This window comes from Clarias gariepinus, chromosome 4 (genome assembly GCF_024256425.1).
Source record: "Clarias gariepinus isolate MV-2021 ecotype Netherlands chromosome 4, CGAR_prim_01v2, whole genome shotgun sequence".
Lineage (NCBI taxonomy): Eukaryota > Metazoa > Chordata > Actinopteri > Siluriformes > Clariidae > Clarias > Clarias gariepinus.
Genome location: NC_071103.1, coordinates 25111271 through 25130112, shown reverse-complemented (window position 1 = coordinate 25130112; position 18842 = coordinate 25111271). Strand labels below are relative to the sequence as shown.

At 37.8% G+C, this 18842-nt stretch overlaps 1 protein-coding gene across 1 annotated transcript; it reads right to left on the bottom strand.

Moving 5' to 3' along the window:
• Window positions 1–1377: 1377 nt before the first annotated feature.
• On the bottom strand, window positions 1378–18370 carry serinc2l (serine incorporator 2, like). The gene is made up of 10 exons (XM_053494446.1): window positions 18245–18370; window positions 15584–15745; window positions 15304–15491; window positions 12928–13007; window positions 11812–11949; window positions 11548–11717; window positions 10179–10269; window positions 7796–7952; window positions 4747–4956; window positions 1378–3353 (listed from the first exon to the last, which is right to left on the bottom strand). The coding sequence occupies exons 1-10, from the start codon at window positions 18281–18283 to the stop codon at window positions 3215–3217; spliced, it is 1374 nt and encodes a 457-aa protein (XP_053350421.1). The 5' UTR covers window positions 18284–18370; the 3' UTR covers window positions 1378–3214.
• Between the last annotated feature and the right edge of the window lie 472 nt (window positions 18371–18842).

The following is an 18842-nucleotide window of genomic DNA, read 5'->3' as shown; positions in this document are numbered from 1 at the left end:
GCTAAGGGTGGCCCAACCAGTTATTAGGTTCAGGGGGCAATTACTTTTTCACACAGGGCCATGTAGGTTTGGATTTTTTTTTCTCCCTAAATAATAAAAACCATCATTTAAAAACTGCATTTTGTGTTTACTTGTGTTATCTTTGACTAATAGTTAAATGTGTTTGATGATCAGAAACATTTTGTGTGACAAACATGCAAAAGAATAAGAAATCAGGAAGGGGGCAAATAGTTTGTCACACCACTGTATATATACTGTATACAGTTAGACAAATGCTCATAATGATGTGATGCCCTCAGCATTTATTAAGTTGGAAATAGCATTCTCACTTTTACATTGCCTCCTACTGTACTTCACTCATTGTCTAGGAATGAAAAACAAAAAAAATATTGTCTTAAATAGCACGTGCTAATCAGTTTGCTGGAAAGAACAAATTAACTTTAAACACTGAACCTGGTTTATGCTCACTTGGTGAATAGTAACACTGAGCATATTAAATGTAATAACAGTGACATGCTTTTGGCTTTAAGAGATCTTGATAAGATTCAGTTTGCGTTCTGCTTAATATCAAGTGTTCATCAGTCCTAGATCTGGAGAGCCACAGCCTAGTGGTTGTACTTTTGAGGCTGAACTGAGAAACACTGCTTACACACATTTGACAAGACCAATGTGATAGATAAAGAACTCATCACAATACACACTACTGTGTTTCCAAAACCAGAGAGATGGACTGTACCATTTTAAGTGTGATGGGGGAAATAACTTGCAAACATGGACACTATATTATTGTATGATAAAATAAACAACAATAATTTGTTTAATTATGTGTTTTAAATACACACTTTCTAATTAAAGTATTGAATATGTTTAATATCCTCTGTGTGTTCTAGCCACATAAAACAGGTCCAGTTCCAAGCTTGTGGAATTTACCAAACAATTATATTTTGTCTCGCTTCTTTGAAACGGAACCGTTCCTAAAATTTATACGCCTGTGTTTTTCTTAGCCATGGACGACTCATTTCAGCAGTGCACGGAGCCAAACACCTCAGAAGTGTGAGAGTGGTAATTGCTTGTAAATGAAAAATGGGTTTATGCTCATTGGTGCCAAAGTGAGGTCTTGGGACTGGAAAAACGGAAGTCTAAAAGCCTCAACACAAAAACACAAGAGAAAAAAAAATGTGAAGAGGTGGATCATCTTTTGTACATACCATTTTTTTACAAAAAGATTCTCACTTAAAGATCAGCCTTGGTTATCGCAATCAAAGAAAAGTGAATTTGTTTTAACCTTCTCTATTATCACAGTTTAAGATTTATATTTTTGTATTTTTTCCCCCCCATCTTAACAGGTATGAACAGAACCTCAGTTCCACCTAGTGGACACAATAAATCTAACCTCCCCAAATAGTCGTTACATAACATACCTGCTACGTATCAGAGACAACACAGACAGAAAGGCGTTTGTTAGCTGTAGAACGGTTTTTATTGTAGTATTCAGAATTGCCACATGCAGATCAATCACTATGTCTGAACAATGTGCAATGCCAAAACTGCCTTTTGTATGGTATAAATCAAGCAAGGCACTTGTGTCTCTAGGTCTGGGTCCAGGCCTGGACATTGTTGATAAGCCGGGTTATCAATTAAGGCACTTTTAGTGTTTTGTCACCACTGAAAACCTTGCAGGTTGCTTCTAAATCAATAGCCATGCATCCACCAGAATACTTGTGTTAATTGGATACTCTGGGTCATATATATATATATATATATATACACATACACCAGAGGCATTTGCGTGCTTACAGTATGTATTAATTCTACAATCTTTCCAATTGACCATTAGGACAGTTCTAAACGAAAGTAATACATCCCAGTATTTACAATACTTGCATAAAAAAAAAAAAAAAAACAGAACATTTTGAAATTAAAATCAAGTTCATAGGACACTGATCATAGGATTTATCACTAGAATCCATTACTCACTGGACAATAGGATTTAAAATCTACAGTATTTCAAACTCAAAAGTACCATCACTTTTAACCGACAATTTAAGTGTACATACAGTGCAAATTGTGTTAAACTGGAACGTCTTTCCTTAAGTAATGATTATATATAAATAAAATGAAATATTGAACAGGAAATGTTTCACTTACAATTAAAATAAAATACAATACAATATATCCACATACCCAATTCACAATATCAAATGTAAGAAGGGAGAAATGAACATGAAAAACATGACTCTTCATGCATAAAGTGAAGTGTTGTAGTACCAAGCTTCTGGGATTCAAATATCAGACCATCTTGTTTATAGTTGCCGACAATAAAACGTAGTGAAATATATTAGTGCATGCATGGTTTTACATAGTTAACCATCTGAAATGTTAAAAAATTACACAACTACAGTCCACTATAAAAACATGGCCTAGCCTGCCCTGAAATGACACCCAGGTTATTGCATGAAACTATACAGCACGGTTTGTGTTTGCAGGTCTGATTATCTGTTCAAGATCTACTGCAACACAAGGTGAAAAAGCACCACTATCATCACAATGTTTGCCAAACAGATCAGTATTTAATATTACAGTTCTAAGCAAGCATGATGCAGCATGTGTCATGTGTTGCAATAGTGTAGGGAGTGCTTATCTCTCCCACACACTGCCTCCATGGGGCTCGAGTGAGGGCCGGAAATAAACAACCCCTTCTGACAGCCCCATGGCCATGGGCAAGTTCAGTATCACATGCTCTCATCCCTGCTGAAATTGCTTGAGGACAAATTGCTTGACTACTGTAAAATATTTAGCCCTGACAAAGAAATGAGCCTCCAGTAAAGAGTGTGTTCACTTTAGGTAGAGAAGGTTTGTAGCAGCAATACCATGCAGACTCATATTCGTGGCTAGATCGATAAAGTCAAATGGACTATTGAATAGTACCGCACTGTCATCTTTTGTCTTAGGACGGTGTCTGAGTTGTCCCTTTAAAAATACAAGCAGCAAGTATAAAGAAAAGATACAACTACACCAGTAAAGAGACTTCATGAAATGCACAACAATCTGAAAATAACAGGGTAAATTTGTTAAAATGCACAAAAAATATATAACATACATCCACCATTTATCCTATAATACACTACCTGTTGACAGCTACAACTCCAAAACAAGGAGAGAATTAGCACACTCCCCCTTCACACACACATCTTTAAATAAGGATAAAGGTGGCTCAGCTGAAATCTCGGTTGGGAAAGATGAGTGGGCCCAAAAGGGTCCAAAGGTAGAGAGCCAGTCCCAACCAGCTGGAGGAGATCTTCACCCACACCGCAGGCATGCTGCTCTGCATGGCCTTGGTGTTTATGTCAGGCCTGTGAGAAGAAGGGAAGATGATTAGTAATCCATGTGTTTAATACACAAGACACCTACGGCACTTGAACCTGGGTAGTAAAGCAAGAAAACATTTAGCTACTTATACACAGAGCAGCTTTATATGCTAACGACTGATGACTAAAAAAATAAATATAAAGTGGATGCAAGCCTTCCAAGGAAGACATGTGTCGTCTGCCCACCGAATGTGCTACAGTTCTTTTTATGCTGTACAGGAAAATAAATAAATAAATAGAGCACATCTTTGCTTCCTAGTTAAGGTTCTGTGTAGGTTTGGTGCATTTCTTGTTTCAGGAGTTGCAGATGAAAGAAAAGTGTGACTCTGACAGACTCAAGACTACAGATCAAGACTAGTGATCTGTATGTCTCGCCTATGCTTTGCAGGCAGGTGACAAAACTACTAGGTCACAGACATCTTTCATCAAACTGCAATAGAATCGATGTTTCAGGCTTAACAGAACAACTTGATTCCATAATTTCTCCATGATTACTCATTTCCTGGAAGGCAGACATTTTATCGTGACTCACCACCTGGCACAGGTTTTTCTCCAATTCACACCTCAAAACTTTAACTTTCACGTTTCTGCTGCCAAACCTGTTCATGGCCATATTTCTCAGATTAAACTTTTATTTTAAGAAATGCTTCAATACATGGCAGCATGTGAAATACAATATTAATATGACTTCATCTTTCCTGCTGAATTTTTAATTGTATGTAAATATCCTCAGTTGTGCACACACACACACACACACACACACACACACACACACACACACACACACACACACACACACACCTTAAATCTTGAAACTATGTCAGCTGTAGCTGCACAGCAATTTTTGGTAAGGTCAGCATAAAGGTATTTGAAAGTTTTTTTTATAGTAAAAAAATTATAAATAAATAAAAGGCATCTCTGAAGGCAAAGAAAGGAACAAATCTGAGTTACAACGAATATGGCAAACATACTCTAATTGAAAGATGTACTAAATTAGAACAAAAAAATCTAGGTAATTACATCAAATTTTAATGGTTTCAGGTCTGCGTTGGGTGAAAGTCACAATGACGACATGACATAGGAATTACAGCCTTTTCATTGTTTCAGGGTCAAACCAGATTTCCAAGGCTTTTACTCATGGAAATTCGTTCATACTGATTACATGACTAATCAGTCACATGACTCTGTTTAACGATATTACACACTTATCTCACACAGCCATATAAACACCAGGGACTTTCCCGACCATTTGGTGATTTTTTACATTTTTTTTTAAGGTCATCAAAATTACAATACCTTAACTTTCTGATACTAGAAATTACAGAAGGAAAATTACCTTCAAGCCCTAGCGCACTACAACATTCTACAACCCACTTACTTGTACCAGTTGGTAAGAGTCATCATAATGTATAGTGAGGCCAGGAAGAGGTGAAAATGAAAGAACGAATAACTATAGGTGACTCCGTCCTCCTCATTATCCACCACTCGCCGCAGGCCGTCATCTCCCACTGGTCCGTCCACGTCTGAACCACGACCCTCCTCTGTTTGCATCAGCCTGTTAACCTGAGCATTACTGGATGAGCGGATACTGTGCACAGACAGAAGGAGTGCTTGGTCAGGAAAATGTTGACAACAGCACATTCAGCCATCTCATATTTTACACTAAATTAGAGGCTGCATAGAATACTTTATTTGCTGACCAATACAGGTGTTAAAGATGTGTGAAGTTGTGGACTAGACAGAGAGAGAGAGAGAGAGAGAGAGAGAGAGAGAGAATGAGAGAGCAAGGCTGATAGTAAAGAAATGCAGGCTAAAGCCCTATTTGGACAGGACTAGTTTTCCAAACAACGTTCGAGTTAAGCCCTATTCGGACGGGAGTAGTTTTCCAAACGACGGTTGAGTTAGAATTTTTTTCAGACGACGCCTGTCATTACATGTATGCATTCGGATGGGACTAACATCTCAGTGTTTATTACGGAGGTAGGAGTGTCTGTTTTACATGTGGGCGTTGCACAAGATCACATGTCTACATCTACATCAATAATTGGTGAGCAAACTTGAATAGCGGCGTGTAAAAGAAAACGCGTTTTGGGGAGAAAAAAAAAAATCGGCAATCACAGACATTCGCATTCAGACGGAATTAGATTTCTCAGAGGACCTCCAGGTTTGCTGAAAAACAGTAGGTTGGGGCCTTTGAGTGGCGCAGTGGTGAAGTGCTCGCCCTATCATCCAGGGATTGCTGGTTTGATCCCGGGTGATGCTGTTACTTCTCACAGCCGGAGGCCTAGAGAGAGCTGATTGGCCGAGCTCTCTCAGAGGGGAGGGATGAGAGGTACTTTGTGCTCCCACATTAATTACGGCTCTACAGCCAATCAGGGGCGTCTGTGCGCTAGCGCACGCGGAAGGAGCGGCTAGCGCTTTCCTCCGAGTGTGTTACTCCGCCCCTAACGGGGCGTGAGCAAGCAGTTAGAAAAGATGCGGTCGGCTGGCGTCACGTGGTTCGGAGGAAACACATGATAGTCTTCGGCCCTCCCGGCTGAATGGTAGTAGTAGCCTTAATGTGGGACCCCCCTAGTGACGGGGAGCAATTGGCCACAACTAAATTAGGGGGGGGGGGAAAAAAAAAAAAAAAAAAAAAAAATCGGGAAAAAATCCAAATAACAAACAAAAACATTTTTTTACATGGAGGTCGCTCTGGAATTTTTACAGAGGGCGTGTAAGAGAAAGACAGACATGGCAGATTCAGACGGGATTAAAATCACAAAGTACGTCTGTGAAACAGAAATTTCTCTAACGATCCCCTGTAAAACTAGTCCCATCCGAATCGGGCTTCAGAATTTTTTTCAGATGACATCTTGTCATTTCATGTATGCATTCGGACGGGACTAACATCTCCGTGTTTATTACAAAGATAGGAGTGTCTGTATTTTATATGTGGCCCTGCACAAGACCACATGTCCAGGATGCGTGGATTCTACATCCATCATTGTTGCACGAACTTGAATACTGGCGCGCTAAAGATAGTTAGGTAGTTTACATTGACCAAAACACAAAAGAAATTGTGTTTTGGAAAAAACATTTTCGGCAATCACAGACGGGATTAGATTTCTCAGAGGACCACCGAGTTTGCGGGAAAACAGTAGTTTTTTGTTAGTCCATTTTTATTTTATTTTATTATTATTATTATAACAGCTTAAGGAGCAACATGTTTGTGCACTTTCTAAAGATTTTAGTTCTGTTTGTAAATAAAGGGTTGGAAATGAATCCTTCATTAGGGTTTTTTGGTTTTATCTGATTAATCGGGGGGAGTGAGGAGACACCCTAGAATTTCATACCCTAAGTCAAACAGTTTATCATGAATCTTCTTTGCATTGTTTCCCTTCAACCCTATTGCAGCATTGTGCAGAACTATACCGCAGGCTTTTTAAACAAGTAGAAATGCTTACAAACATACTGATTTCCAGAAACATAATTTGGGCAAATATTTTTCCCATTTTTTTATATAGATTTTATGACCACCACTAAAAATATTTTGGTAAGCCTTTAAGCTTTAGAAAACTGAAAAGAAGATTGATCACTGAAAGGTAAGAAGGGATGTGTTTACCACATATGTTCAACACTGCACGCGCTCTGTTCCGCAATTAATGTTTTCAGCTGAGTCACATGAGCCTCCACACGTGTGTCTTAAGAACTGGTATATCCTTAAATAGTACAACATTTTCTCCATGTTAAATTGGACATCTTCTGTTATACTGAACTTTCAGCTGCCTAACACAGTACTATATGTCGCATAAAATTCCCGCTATCTGTTTTGACCCAAATGAGGATGCGTTCCCTGTCGAGTCTGGTTCCTCTCAAGGTTTCCTCCCACTGCCATCTCTGAGTTGCCACATCTCCTTGCCACACTCGGCTTGCTCATCAGGGACAATCTGATCATTATGATTTATACACAATTTGCCTCGCTCATACACATCCCCATAATTTTCTTTTAATTTTGTGAAGCTGCTTTGAGACAATGACCAATGTTAAATGCACTATATAAATAAAATTGTATTGAAAATAACAGATTATTTTGTTATTATATTAAGACTATTTGTTATATTATTATTAATGTTGTTGTAGTATTTGTTCATGTTTGTTAGTAAAGCTGTAGGTTGGAAATGCAATTTGTTTATTGCTGTTGATAGAATAGTACTTAGACACATTACCTACTGTTTATTTACATTTCACTACAATCATAAAGATTTTTTTTAACTGCCCCACCCAGACATTTTTCAAACTCAAACATCAGACACCTACCCTACCAAAGTACTGTATCAGATGAACATTTTTACCACGTCATTATACCGTTCCCAGTAAAAACGGTCAATTTAAGATGTGACACTGCATCATTATAATATTTGCTTATGTTGACTGGTATGTTGTACCTGGCATAAAAAGTACAAAAGAGGAAAATGACGAGCCCCACTATGCCCTGGGCGTCCCACCACTGCACAATGCCGGGAGCGCTGGTTGGTGTAGGTTGTGTAGTGCTGACGCTCACATTGGACACCAGACTCAAGAGGCTGGGATTACACTCCCGATCTAAAAGGACACAAACAACAAATCAAGAACAGACAGACATAGAACATAACGTGTACAACATGAACAGGAAGAACACAGAATACTGCTATGCTAGGTGATCATTAGAACCTTGGCTGCACGTAGTTCAACATGGTGTAGTTACCCATGATGACATTTCCTAATGCAACTCTATACTAGAAGTAATTATCTTTAATGCATTTAAACAACTGTCTTTTCCATGCATCTAACATGCCAAACAGGAACATAAGGGTTGAGCAAAAATTGTATAAACAATTATAATGGATGATTATCAATTGTTACAGAATTGTTTTGAGAACTCTGGCGCATGGTACTACAATCATCAGCAGTATAGTCACTGACATTGCTTCTTTGGCATTTAAAAAATTGGTCAAATCTAAAACTGGATGCAGATTCATCATATGTACAGTGCGGATTCAAAACACAAAACTGTAAAAGCATTATGAAAGAGTTCCTACAGGAGATTTCATGACAAACGCAGTGTATCTTATGCATTAAACTGGTCAGGCTACATAAAGGTTCATAAAGCATCTCTTCCTATATATTTAGTGTGTTTGGGGGGTGGGGGGGTTTACTTGGTCAAAAGTAAACCACTTGTTAGGTGATAGTAATGTAGTGGCACACAATGTCGCCTTGTATCTCCAGGGTCTGGGTTCGCTTCACGCTTCGGGTCTGTGTGCATGGAGTTCGCATGTTCTTCCCATGCTCGGTGGGTTTCCTCTGGGTACTCTAGTTTCCTCCCACAATCCAAAGACATGCAGATCAGGTTAACTGACATTCCTAAATTGCCGTAATGTGTGAATGTGGGTGTGAAGGTTGACCGGAGGTCCAACCACGGTGGTAAAATGAAAATAAATATGATGGTCACCATTATATGTGGGTTACAGAGGGTCCTAGATGAATGGGAACAACTTGTTAGTGAAGCTAATCAGGGAAATTTCTTTTTTATTTGCTAGGCGGGATAAAGATTAAACTTCGGAGCAATGCAAAAAGGTCATGTGGTCCAATACATCCAGACTAACCCTTATAACATCGTGATGGGTGCATCAAAGTACGAAGGGAAGCCCACCATCATACATAGTGCTGTACAAGCCTCTAGAGGTAGTGATGTTCACCTTCAGGCCCAGCAACGTTATGTGGCTATAAAATGATGTCAGCTAATGACGTGAATGTACTGAATGACAGAGTTTTTACATCAATAGAGTTTGCCTTCCCTGACAATAGAGGCATTTTCTAGGACACTAATTGTGAAAGAGTGGTTCTGGGAGCTTGACTAATCATTTTCACACATGACATTGTGCACTGTAATTAAAGCTAAAGATGAGTGTTATGAGAACACTTACTGAAACTTGTTAATGAACTAATACATTTTCTTTACCAACAAAAATGAACTTTTTTTCATAATGCAGATCAAAGAAAAACAAAACAGAGTGCATAAAACTCCTGTGGGAAATCTTTGAGCACGACCACTCAGAAGTTCGGGATCAACAACTCCATGGTTGTTGCTGATACTTTATTCTTTCCATATTGTAAAACGATGCTGAAGGCATCTAAAATATGTAATAATCTTCCTCAAAGTGTCTGTGTTTAGATGGGTCTGCTACTTATACTCTGTAAGGCCTCCATAAGGGCTCCAATCTGAGGTGCTGTTAGTTGGTGATTGAGGCTGGTAACTATAAATAAACTTTAAACTAACTTCTCCTTTGTAGCAGAGGAAAGTTTTGGTCTGCATGAGAGCCAGTTCCATCATGGTGCTTGATAGGTTTTGCGAATACACTTGACAATGTTGTTTTTGCAAGAACTACTCCGGAAAGGCTGACCTTGGCGTCTTAAAATAACAACTGACTGTTGTTGTTACATAATTATCTAATTCTATACGTGTTATTTCATAGTTTTGAATTCACTAAACAAAAACAAAGGAATTTGCAGGTGATCCCAAACTTTTGAGCGGTTGTGTATGTGTATATACATGTTTACTATGGGATAACTAGAGCAAATAAGAAATTAGCCCTTCTCTCCATAATTAAACATAAATAAGCAGGACACAAGAGGACACATAAAAGGATCACAAGCCTATTCTACAGCATGATACTTACGACCCAAATACATTAACCTGAGAAAGTTAAATATATTTATTATAATATAAACATATAACCAAATTAACAATCATTTAAAAAAAAAAAAACTCTTATCTTGTGAAAGACTTACTAGGGTTGTTGGTCATTGCAGACCAGGTGACGTACATGGTGTACAAACTGATGAGGGATGACTGGAGCAGACCAGATTGTGGAGAGGCATCCTGTAACACAGTAAGAAGGAACCGAAATGAGACTAAACTATCTGAAATGTTCAATCCTCAGTAATGATATTTAAAGTAGTGTCCAGGGAACTGCAGGGGTCTGTAAAGGAAATTTTATTAGTGCATTTGACTGGTCAATTGAATGGGCTTAGAAGGAAAGAAAGAAGGAAAGTAAGAAAGAAAAATCCTTAAAAAACAAATTCCACCTAGGACTTAGTGTTCTGGCTGTACAATATTTAAAAATAAAAGCTACAGTATACTGCACAAGCAAAAATATTATTGCACACATTCCCAAAAAATGAGTCCAATAATTGACTAATTTAATTAAATTTATAAAATAAATCTGTGTTGAGTGTGTCAGTTGAATTTATTCTGCAGTATAAAGTTTAAGAACACCTGCTCAAAGGGTGTTTTTAAGCAAATGCAGAAAAATAAAAGACTCCAGTAAACCTAACCAGCGTACACAAAAACAAACTGCTGTGGGTTTTAGAGATGGGGTGGAAAAAACTAATTTAAATAACATACTGCTATTCTTTTGTGTAGCAATTCATGGATCACCACACTGACTCCAGAATCGAATTTTTTTTATTATTTTTTTATTTTATTTATACATTTCATTTGAGGCGTTACAATGTTGCCATTCTTCTATTATCCAGCAGGTGGCATGCTTGAAGCTATTGACAAAGCATAACATTCTGTGTGGTAGGAGAACATTACACGTCAATGTAAGTTTGTTTAAAACTGTAGCACCATCTGAAAAAAAGATTAATATTGAATTGGGATTATTTATAAAATCATTATAAGAACAACATGCTTGAACCCCACCTGAATACCATGATAATATTATATGGGGAGATCCCTGGTGATTTTCATCTCTCTTTATGGTTTTCAGGTTTCATCTTTGGGTGTAGCGTGTGACAAAGATGAACTGCAGTAATTATTTAAATTTACAGGATATGGCTTTTTTCCTATATTGGATATTACTAAAGCAATCTTCAAATTCACCTGGTGAATTACCCAAGCTGTAATATCATGGGCAAGAGATTATTTTAGCAGTTATAAAACTTTTCATAAATTTATGTTAACACATAGCGTTTCCAATTACATTCAAGAAAAGTCAGCAAGTGCTCTATAGAAGTCCACTTCTCCAAGCTAAAACTGAACTATGAAGAAAATAAAAACTGCATTTCTCACTGTAGTAAAGTTCTTCTTTTTCCACATATAATACAGCAGAATACACGTCCTATCCTATGCACATCAACAAGTGTAGGGTCATACCTGCACTTTGGGCAAAATGGACACCACAGAGATGATGACACAGAAGATGAGGTTTAGGCTGATGAAGACCTTGTGCTCTGTGCAGCCGTCAGGTTTAGTGTAATAGAGATAGAAAAGCACCACAGCAGCAAATGCCAGGGCATAATGCAGGATGGTAAAAAATAGGAGACCTACAAACAAACAAATCCCACTCTTAGATTATATCTCAGGTACGAGTGTACCCTAAAATTAGCCATTGAAAAGGAAATAGATTTGCAGTCTTACCAAAAAACCAGCATTTGCTGTTGCCCTCCTCTGCATTTCTAACCCACACCTCATTCCACGAGTGAGCAAAGTCGATCAGGAGGATCAGCTGTATCAGGATAAACATGAAGGAACCCACAATGCCAAAGTAGAACCACACTGTACACACACAGACACACACACAAATAAGGAAGATCAAGATAAAGAAAGGCAACCCATACAGGTTTGAAGTTTTTTAACCAGATGTATCAGTCTGCACAACCTATTCAGACTCCTATGCAGATAAATAAGAATTAGAACCAGAGAATTATTTCCTGACCTCATAAACAACTCATTTCAAACAACTCATTAGAAAAGTTGTCACTGTGGTGTAGTTTATATTCGAAAAGCAGTCACAAACTAATAAAACCCAGCTCTGAAATCTCTATATTTCTCTGGAGTTTCTTAAATTTCCCTCAGGATGAGACATTTGGGCATCAGTGACATAGCAGATAATACTATGAGGCACACTATAACATCTCGCCTAATTTCTAGTACCATATGCACAAATCTCAACACTGTCATAATTATCAATAATAATTGATCATTACCATCTATCCAACTAAAAAAGATTCTCAGAATGATATAATTAAAGTGCCTGAAATAATAATAATAATTAAAAAATAATAATAATAAACAACATATTAAATGATTACTGCCTGCTGAAACAAAGCTGCCCATACTTGCACAGAAATCAGAGCAACTCTGGGCAGAAATAAATGTTACGGCAATACATAATGTTGTCAAAAGTATGCTGTGGTGAATACATTCCGCAATCATTGCTAAAGGCTTTGAAAGAGTTTGAGACTTTTTTTTTGTCTTGGTAGTGTATATACCCTAATATTATTATTATCATTATTATTAACAGCCTGCAAGAGACTTGGAGATTGGAATTAAAATTCATCTTCTAACAGGTTAATAACAATTCCAGTTTTAAAAACTACAAATTATTAAAAGGTTTAGGAAAGGAGAATACCTGTGTAAGGGATACGTAGATAGCGGTCACTAAAATTTTTTTTTAATCTGATGTCAGAGGTGTGTTCAGATTGGCATCTCTTTTATTTTTAATCAACAGCACAATATTTAGATTAGACATACCATCATTAAACGTTCCATCAGGGATAAAAAAGGCTCCAACAGTGATCCCCACCAAGATTAGAAACTTGAAGAACCAGAAGCTGAAAATATAAAAGCCACAGAAAAGATAGCTTAGAGTACAGTCCAATAATAAAAAAAAATTACGGGATGCTAGGGCTGCACGATTCTTAACAAAATGTGAATTTTTCTCCATGAGTATTGAGATCACGATCTGAGATCTTTCTTTGTTTTTTTCCCCCTCCAACAAAAAACATCGAGCGCCCTTAAGAAAAAAAGTTTTGTCTGCACAGGACTTTCAACTCTCTTGTATTAAAATAAAAGTCACCTTTCCCTATTTTAATGTAAATAAAGTTAAAAGTTGTTAAACATAAACAGAATATTAACAATAATTCATTAAAATAACTAATAAGTAATCTTTGACACTCAGACAACCACAGAACATCATGTGTTTTAGCTTTTGTTATTATTATTATTTTATGAGCATAAGGTAAATGTAACAGTGTTAGGTAGTTATTAAATATATAGTTAACAGTGTATAATTTATTGTCAAAGGGTTTGTTGCTCTGTAGCTTTCGCTCTGTTCTCAAAGTCTCTGTGTAACAGCTAGAAATCAACAGGGAAGGTTTATTCTAATACTTTACAATACAAATACTTTAAGTTACAGCCCATTTAAAACTGCACACTCATCAGACAGTAGTATGTATTTTAGTTTTTAGCATGTGCGCGTGAAAGACATTTACCATATAATGATAAAAATAACAGAAGCACAGTCAACTTATGCCATAATAAATGGAACAACACGAAGAAAATCTAGCACCCCTATCTCACCTACGCGGTTTTGGGTGGTGGCTATAAGTACAGTTTATCGCTATACACCGCAAGTTTTGGCGTAGTAGTGATAACGTTTGATATTTCCACAAGAAAAATTATTATTATTATTATTATTTTTTGACAGACCTTGCGGAAGCTCACAGGCAGTCACTTGCGGTGCCTCACCGCGAGTCAAACGGCATGGGTGTTTAAAACACCTATACACACTGAGCGGACACATGAAGCATTCAGAAACAGGTCATCATGGAATTCAGCGAGCAGAGTGTTGTGATATTGAGTATGGAGTGATATCCTGGACATTATTCAAAAGGAATTGCAAATTACATTTGCAATTGCGTTTCCCATATGTGGATGCACAAAGTGTGCCATAATTCAAATGTAATTGCAAACTTTGCATTACCGTTTGCTTTTTCGCCTTCGCGAACACACAGTGACTGCCATATTTTAAATGAAAAAGAAAAGTCCATTTGCAATTCCCATGTCTTACAAGTCATGAGCCTGTCATATTTAAATAGCAAGATCGATTACCACGTTTGCTTTTTCACTTCTGCGTCGCGCGTGAAGCCGACCAAAACTTAAACGCAATCGCTAATCCATTTGCAATTGCATTTTCCACGCGTTACACGGAAACCTGTCAATCAGCGTCAGAAGCGGGTCTATAATGTGGGGCGTGACTGTATGGGGAGTGACGTCACTCGCAGTCGCCGACCAAGAGGGGGAAATTTGAGCAATGCGCGACGCAGAGAAAGTGAAAAAGCAACCATGGTTATTGATTTTGCTATTTAAATATGACAGGCTCATGACTTGTAAAACATGGGAATTGCAAATGGACTTTTTTTTTTCTTTCATTTGAAATTTGGCAGTCAGTGTGCGTTCACGAAGGCGAAAAAGCAAACGGTAATGCAAAGTTTGCAATTGCATTTGAATTATGGCACACTTTGTGCGTCCACATATGGGAAACGCAATTGCAAATGTAATTTGCAATTTCTTAGAATGTCTGGGATATCACTCCATAATTGAGCATAATACAAGTGTGAGTTTACTTGTGTGAGTAGCAAAATATAATCAGGGTGCAAAACAGTTTCAAAATACCAGCATACTACCCCAACTCCTGATTACTGGTTAGCTTGTTTAGCTCCACCTCCTTGTTACACGTCAAGTGAGTGACAGCGGGACGCCATAAATGAGGAAGAGAGATGAGAAGCAATTGAGTTGCATAACTAAATCATTTGCTAATCTCTGGCCTGATTGGTAATTTAATAGTGTTTCATGTTACACTGTTTGAGTGCAACCAGTGACATTGACTGATACAGCAATCCAGGATTGTAAATGAGATTGTAAGTGAACTTGTAAATGCTGCGTGATCTGAATGCAGGGAAATATATCCAAGTGAATCGCTGTCTTTTAGTAATGGGATCGCATGCATTTGTGAATTGAGATCGTGATTTTTATTTTCGATTAATCGTGCAGCTCTAGAGGAAGCTTGTCACAACACAAAGACAATCTCAGACATTAGACAACAGGTGCAGTAATTCTACAGCTCACCCATTCTGAATAGCAGCCCGAGGATCCTTGCTGCTCCGTACTCGGATCATGATGGCAGCAAAAAGGAAGAAGAAACAGGCCATGGCAAAGCACATACGGTAAACAGATTTGTAGCCCACAATCACATCACAGTTAAACTGGTTCTCTATCCCTACGATAGTGGTGCCACCTTGACAGAAGCCAGGAATCTGTGTAGAAAAATAAAGTATGCAACATTATGTTTACACTTTTTGTTCACACACAAAAAACAAAACAGTGCACTGGAGGATGCAGTTCTCACCTTACGAAGCTGAGTCTCCATGCCAGGCAGTATCATAATTATAGACACGACCGTGCCCAGCAACAGGAAGAAGGAGAAGATCAGCCGTGTAACTGTAGAGTTGTTGGATGATGGACAGCATCCACAGAGAAGACACGGGGCAGAGCCACACAAACACGAAGCCTAAAAATGTTATTTAAAAATGCATCAGTTTTCTCAAATGTTTATATGGACAACAATGAAAGACCTACAGTCTACAGTGAATCACGTCCTGACTCAGAACTAAAGGTGTAAAAGGGGAACATGGTGGCAAAAGGAGAAAATGTATCACAGTAAAGTTATGATAAGACGTATAGCCCTAATAGAAGTTTCCATTTTAATTGTTTAATAAGATTTCGTTTTGAGTACAAATTAGAAGCCTGTCTGATTTACAGTTCTGTCACAAGATACAAAGAATACGTAGTTAGTTGTACACTACCAGTCAAAAGTTTGGACACACCCTCTAATTTCTTGGTCTTTCCCTATTTTTCTTTCGACACTGTAAAGCAACAATGAAGACATCCAAAATTTACATTTAGGCATTTGGCAGACACTCTTATCCAGAGCGACTTACATTTTGATCTCATTATACATCTGAGCAGTTGAGGGTTAAGGGCCTTGCTCAAGGGCCCAACAGTGGCAACTTGGTGGTTGTGGGGTTTGAACCTGGGATCTTCCAAACCATAGTCCAAGGCCTTAACCACTGAGCTACCCCTGGCCCTATATGCAATAATCTCATCTAAACCGTTCATATTGAGATGTCTGCTACTTATTATCTTTAAAGCATTAACGGCTCTAATTAGAGGTGCTGCTAATTGGTGATTTTTGAGGCTGGTAACTCTAAATGAACTTCTCTGCAGTAGTGGTAAGTTTTGATCTAGCTTTCCTGGGATGGCCTTCATGAGAGCCAGTTTCATCATGGTGCTTGAAGGGTTTTGCTAATGCAATTATCAATACTAATTCTTGCAAAAACAATTCCAGAACAGCTGACCTTCATGTCTTAAAATAATAACTGACTGTTGCTGTTACTTTTATTACTTTATTTACCTAATGCCATACTGTATGTGTTACACTGCACCTGTAACACTGCTTTGTACTGGGCAGGGCGACACTGTCACAGTTTATTGTATTATATTCTGTCATGTTTATGTTCGCACATTTGCATTTTATGTTGTCTTTTTGCATAGCTCTTAGCTAGTTTTGTTATGTTGTATGCACTGTAGCACCTTGGTCATGGAGGAATGTTGTTTTATTTCACTGTGTACTTAACTGTATATAATTAAAATACAGGGGGGACCAGTATTGTTTTTAGATGTTGGAAATAAACAAACCATTGAATTAAAAGCTGTGGCCAAACCTTGGGTGTAGGGCAGGGCAATATGGCCAAAAATATTTATCACAATATATACATTTAAAAAATTGCGATAATGATATAACTGACGATATGATTGACACGAGACAAAGTACTTTACAATTCCAAAACTTTATTAGTGCAACAAAAAAAAACATCAATTAATTTTCAATTAAACAAGCAGCTGTTTGTATGTGCATTAAATCTATATAAAATTTTAACAGTGCAAATGCAAATTTCTTGCTGACAATTTAACCAAAAGGCATTTCCAGTGGAAATGGGCTGACATATCCTGAGCATAACCATGTATATTATCCACAAAACTTAAAAAGAGTTGCAACATAAAACTGAAGTGTGCCAAATAAATAAGTCAAATAATAAAATTGCACAAACTCTTAAGTAAAAACAAAACAAATAAACAAAAAACATGGATAAATTATGCTACTGCTCACGGAGGTTTTCTACATGTCAAGTTTTAAGATTCTTTGTCAGAAAAAGTCACGAAGACCCGCTTGCATGTGCTACAAAAAATTGTGCTTTATTTAGTATCTGACGGGCGAAAACCAAACCAGTTCCACACCACTGAAGTTTCGCCCTTCTCATTCTTCGCCGCTGCCATGCTTTTTTTCGCCATGTGCGTATGAGCGTATGAAAACAAAGGCACTGCGCATGCGCGTTTTACCCATATTCTATCGCGATATTTAATTTTCTTATCATGGCCTAACATTGTACAGGTATTACCGTGAAAGGTATAATACGGCCAAGCCCTACTTGGGTGGCACTGTACAATCAGAATCGTCTTTAAAGTTTCCATGACGACATCAGAACCCTGCCCACTTCCTACTGGGGTTAATGTTAATTATTACCAAGTATTAAATACATTCATACGCATAGCAATTAATTAGACTAAATACACACACAGACTTACTGTAAATGTAAAAATGGTAAATGACAGCAGTATATAGTTGTTGCAAGAGCTAATCTAAAATAATTGTTATAAAGCTAATAAGAAGCCATTTTGGATTAACTGTCTGTCACCGTCTCACGTAAACAAACTAATAATATTAATAATGACAGAAATTTCACGCTATTACACACAGTAAACACTACACCACGGTCATTCCGCTAGTTAGGCCTAGTAACCTAAATCAGTTAAGTCAAACCAAATAACGCCATTATCTTACTGAATACACAGTAAAGTTATATTTCTACAGAGCTGCATCTTAGCAAAGCCATTCGGGTACCTTCCGCCTGAGTAAAACAGGAACTGATAAACAAGAAATAACACTTACACAGCTTGCAAGTGAACATAATGCCATACAGGCCCCCATGTTCGATGAGTCGCGAAACAAGAATTTAGTCTTTTTCAGTTCAGGTTTACTCGGCAGCTAACAATCTGCTAGCCACACCTTTTAAGGGTGAAGTTCCGGATAATAAAGCACACACTCGTCCCCCCAAAATAAAAGTCTTCGCGGACATCATGATACCCAAGCCAGATTCATTAAAAAGAAATATGTGTATTTTTTCTGGCTTGAATATTTAATAGACGTTACTCAGCGAGTATATATATATATATATAATGAATCTGCTTTGAATCTGGCTTGCCTGATATTTTTATGTACGTCATGTCTGAGAAGACTTTTAAAATACGGACCATTATATTTATTTATTTACTGATGTTATATCCTTTTCCAGGAGACTTAGGGTGTGAGGGTGGGTACCCCCTAGATGGGGTGCTAATCCATTGCAAAGGACACCCACACTCATTCACACATCACAGGCAGTATGCCTCATCTGTGGGCATTGTTGACGCATGGGACTGGCACTGCATTCAGTGGCTGGGGTTTGGGCATTTGGCAGAAAGCCAACTCGGGCCTTTTGCATGGTGGG

Excerpts from the sequence above, each read along its gene's own strand:
- serinc2l (XM_053494446.1), bottom strand. The coding sequence starts at position 18,283 with ATGGGGGCCTGTATGGCATTATGTTCACTTGCAAGCTGT. Across the intron at positions 15,746-18,244 it reads TATGTTCACTTGCAAGCTGT|GCTTCGTGTTTGTGTGGCTC; the intron begins GTAAGTGTTATT and ends TAACATTTTTAG. Across the intron at positions 10,270-11,547 it reads CCATTTTGCCCAAAGTGCAG|GATGCCTCTCCACAATCTGG; the intron begins GTATGACCCTAC and ends ACTGTGTTACAG.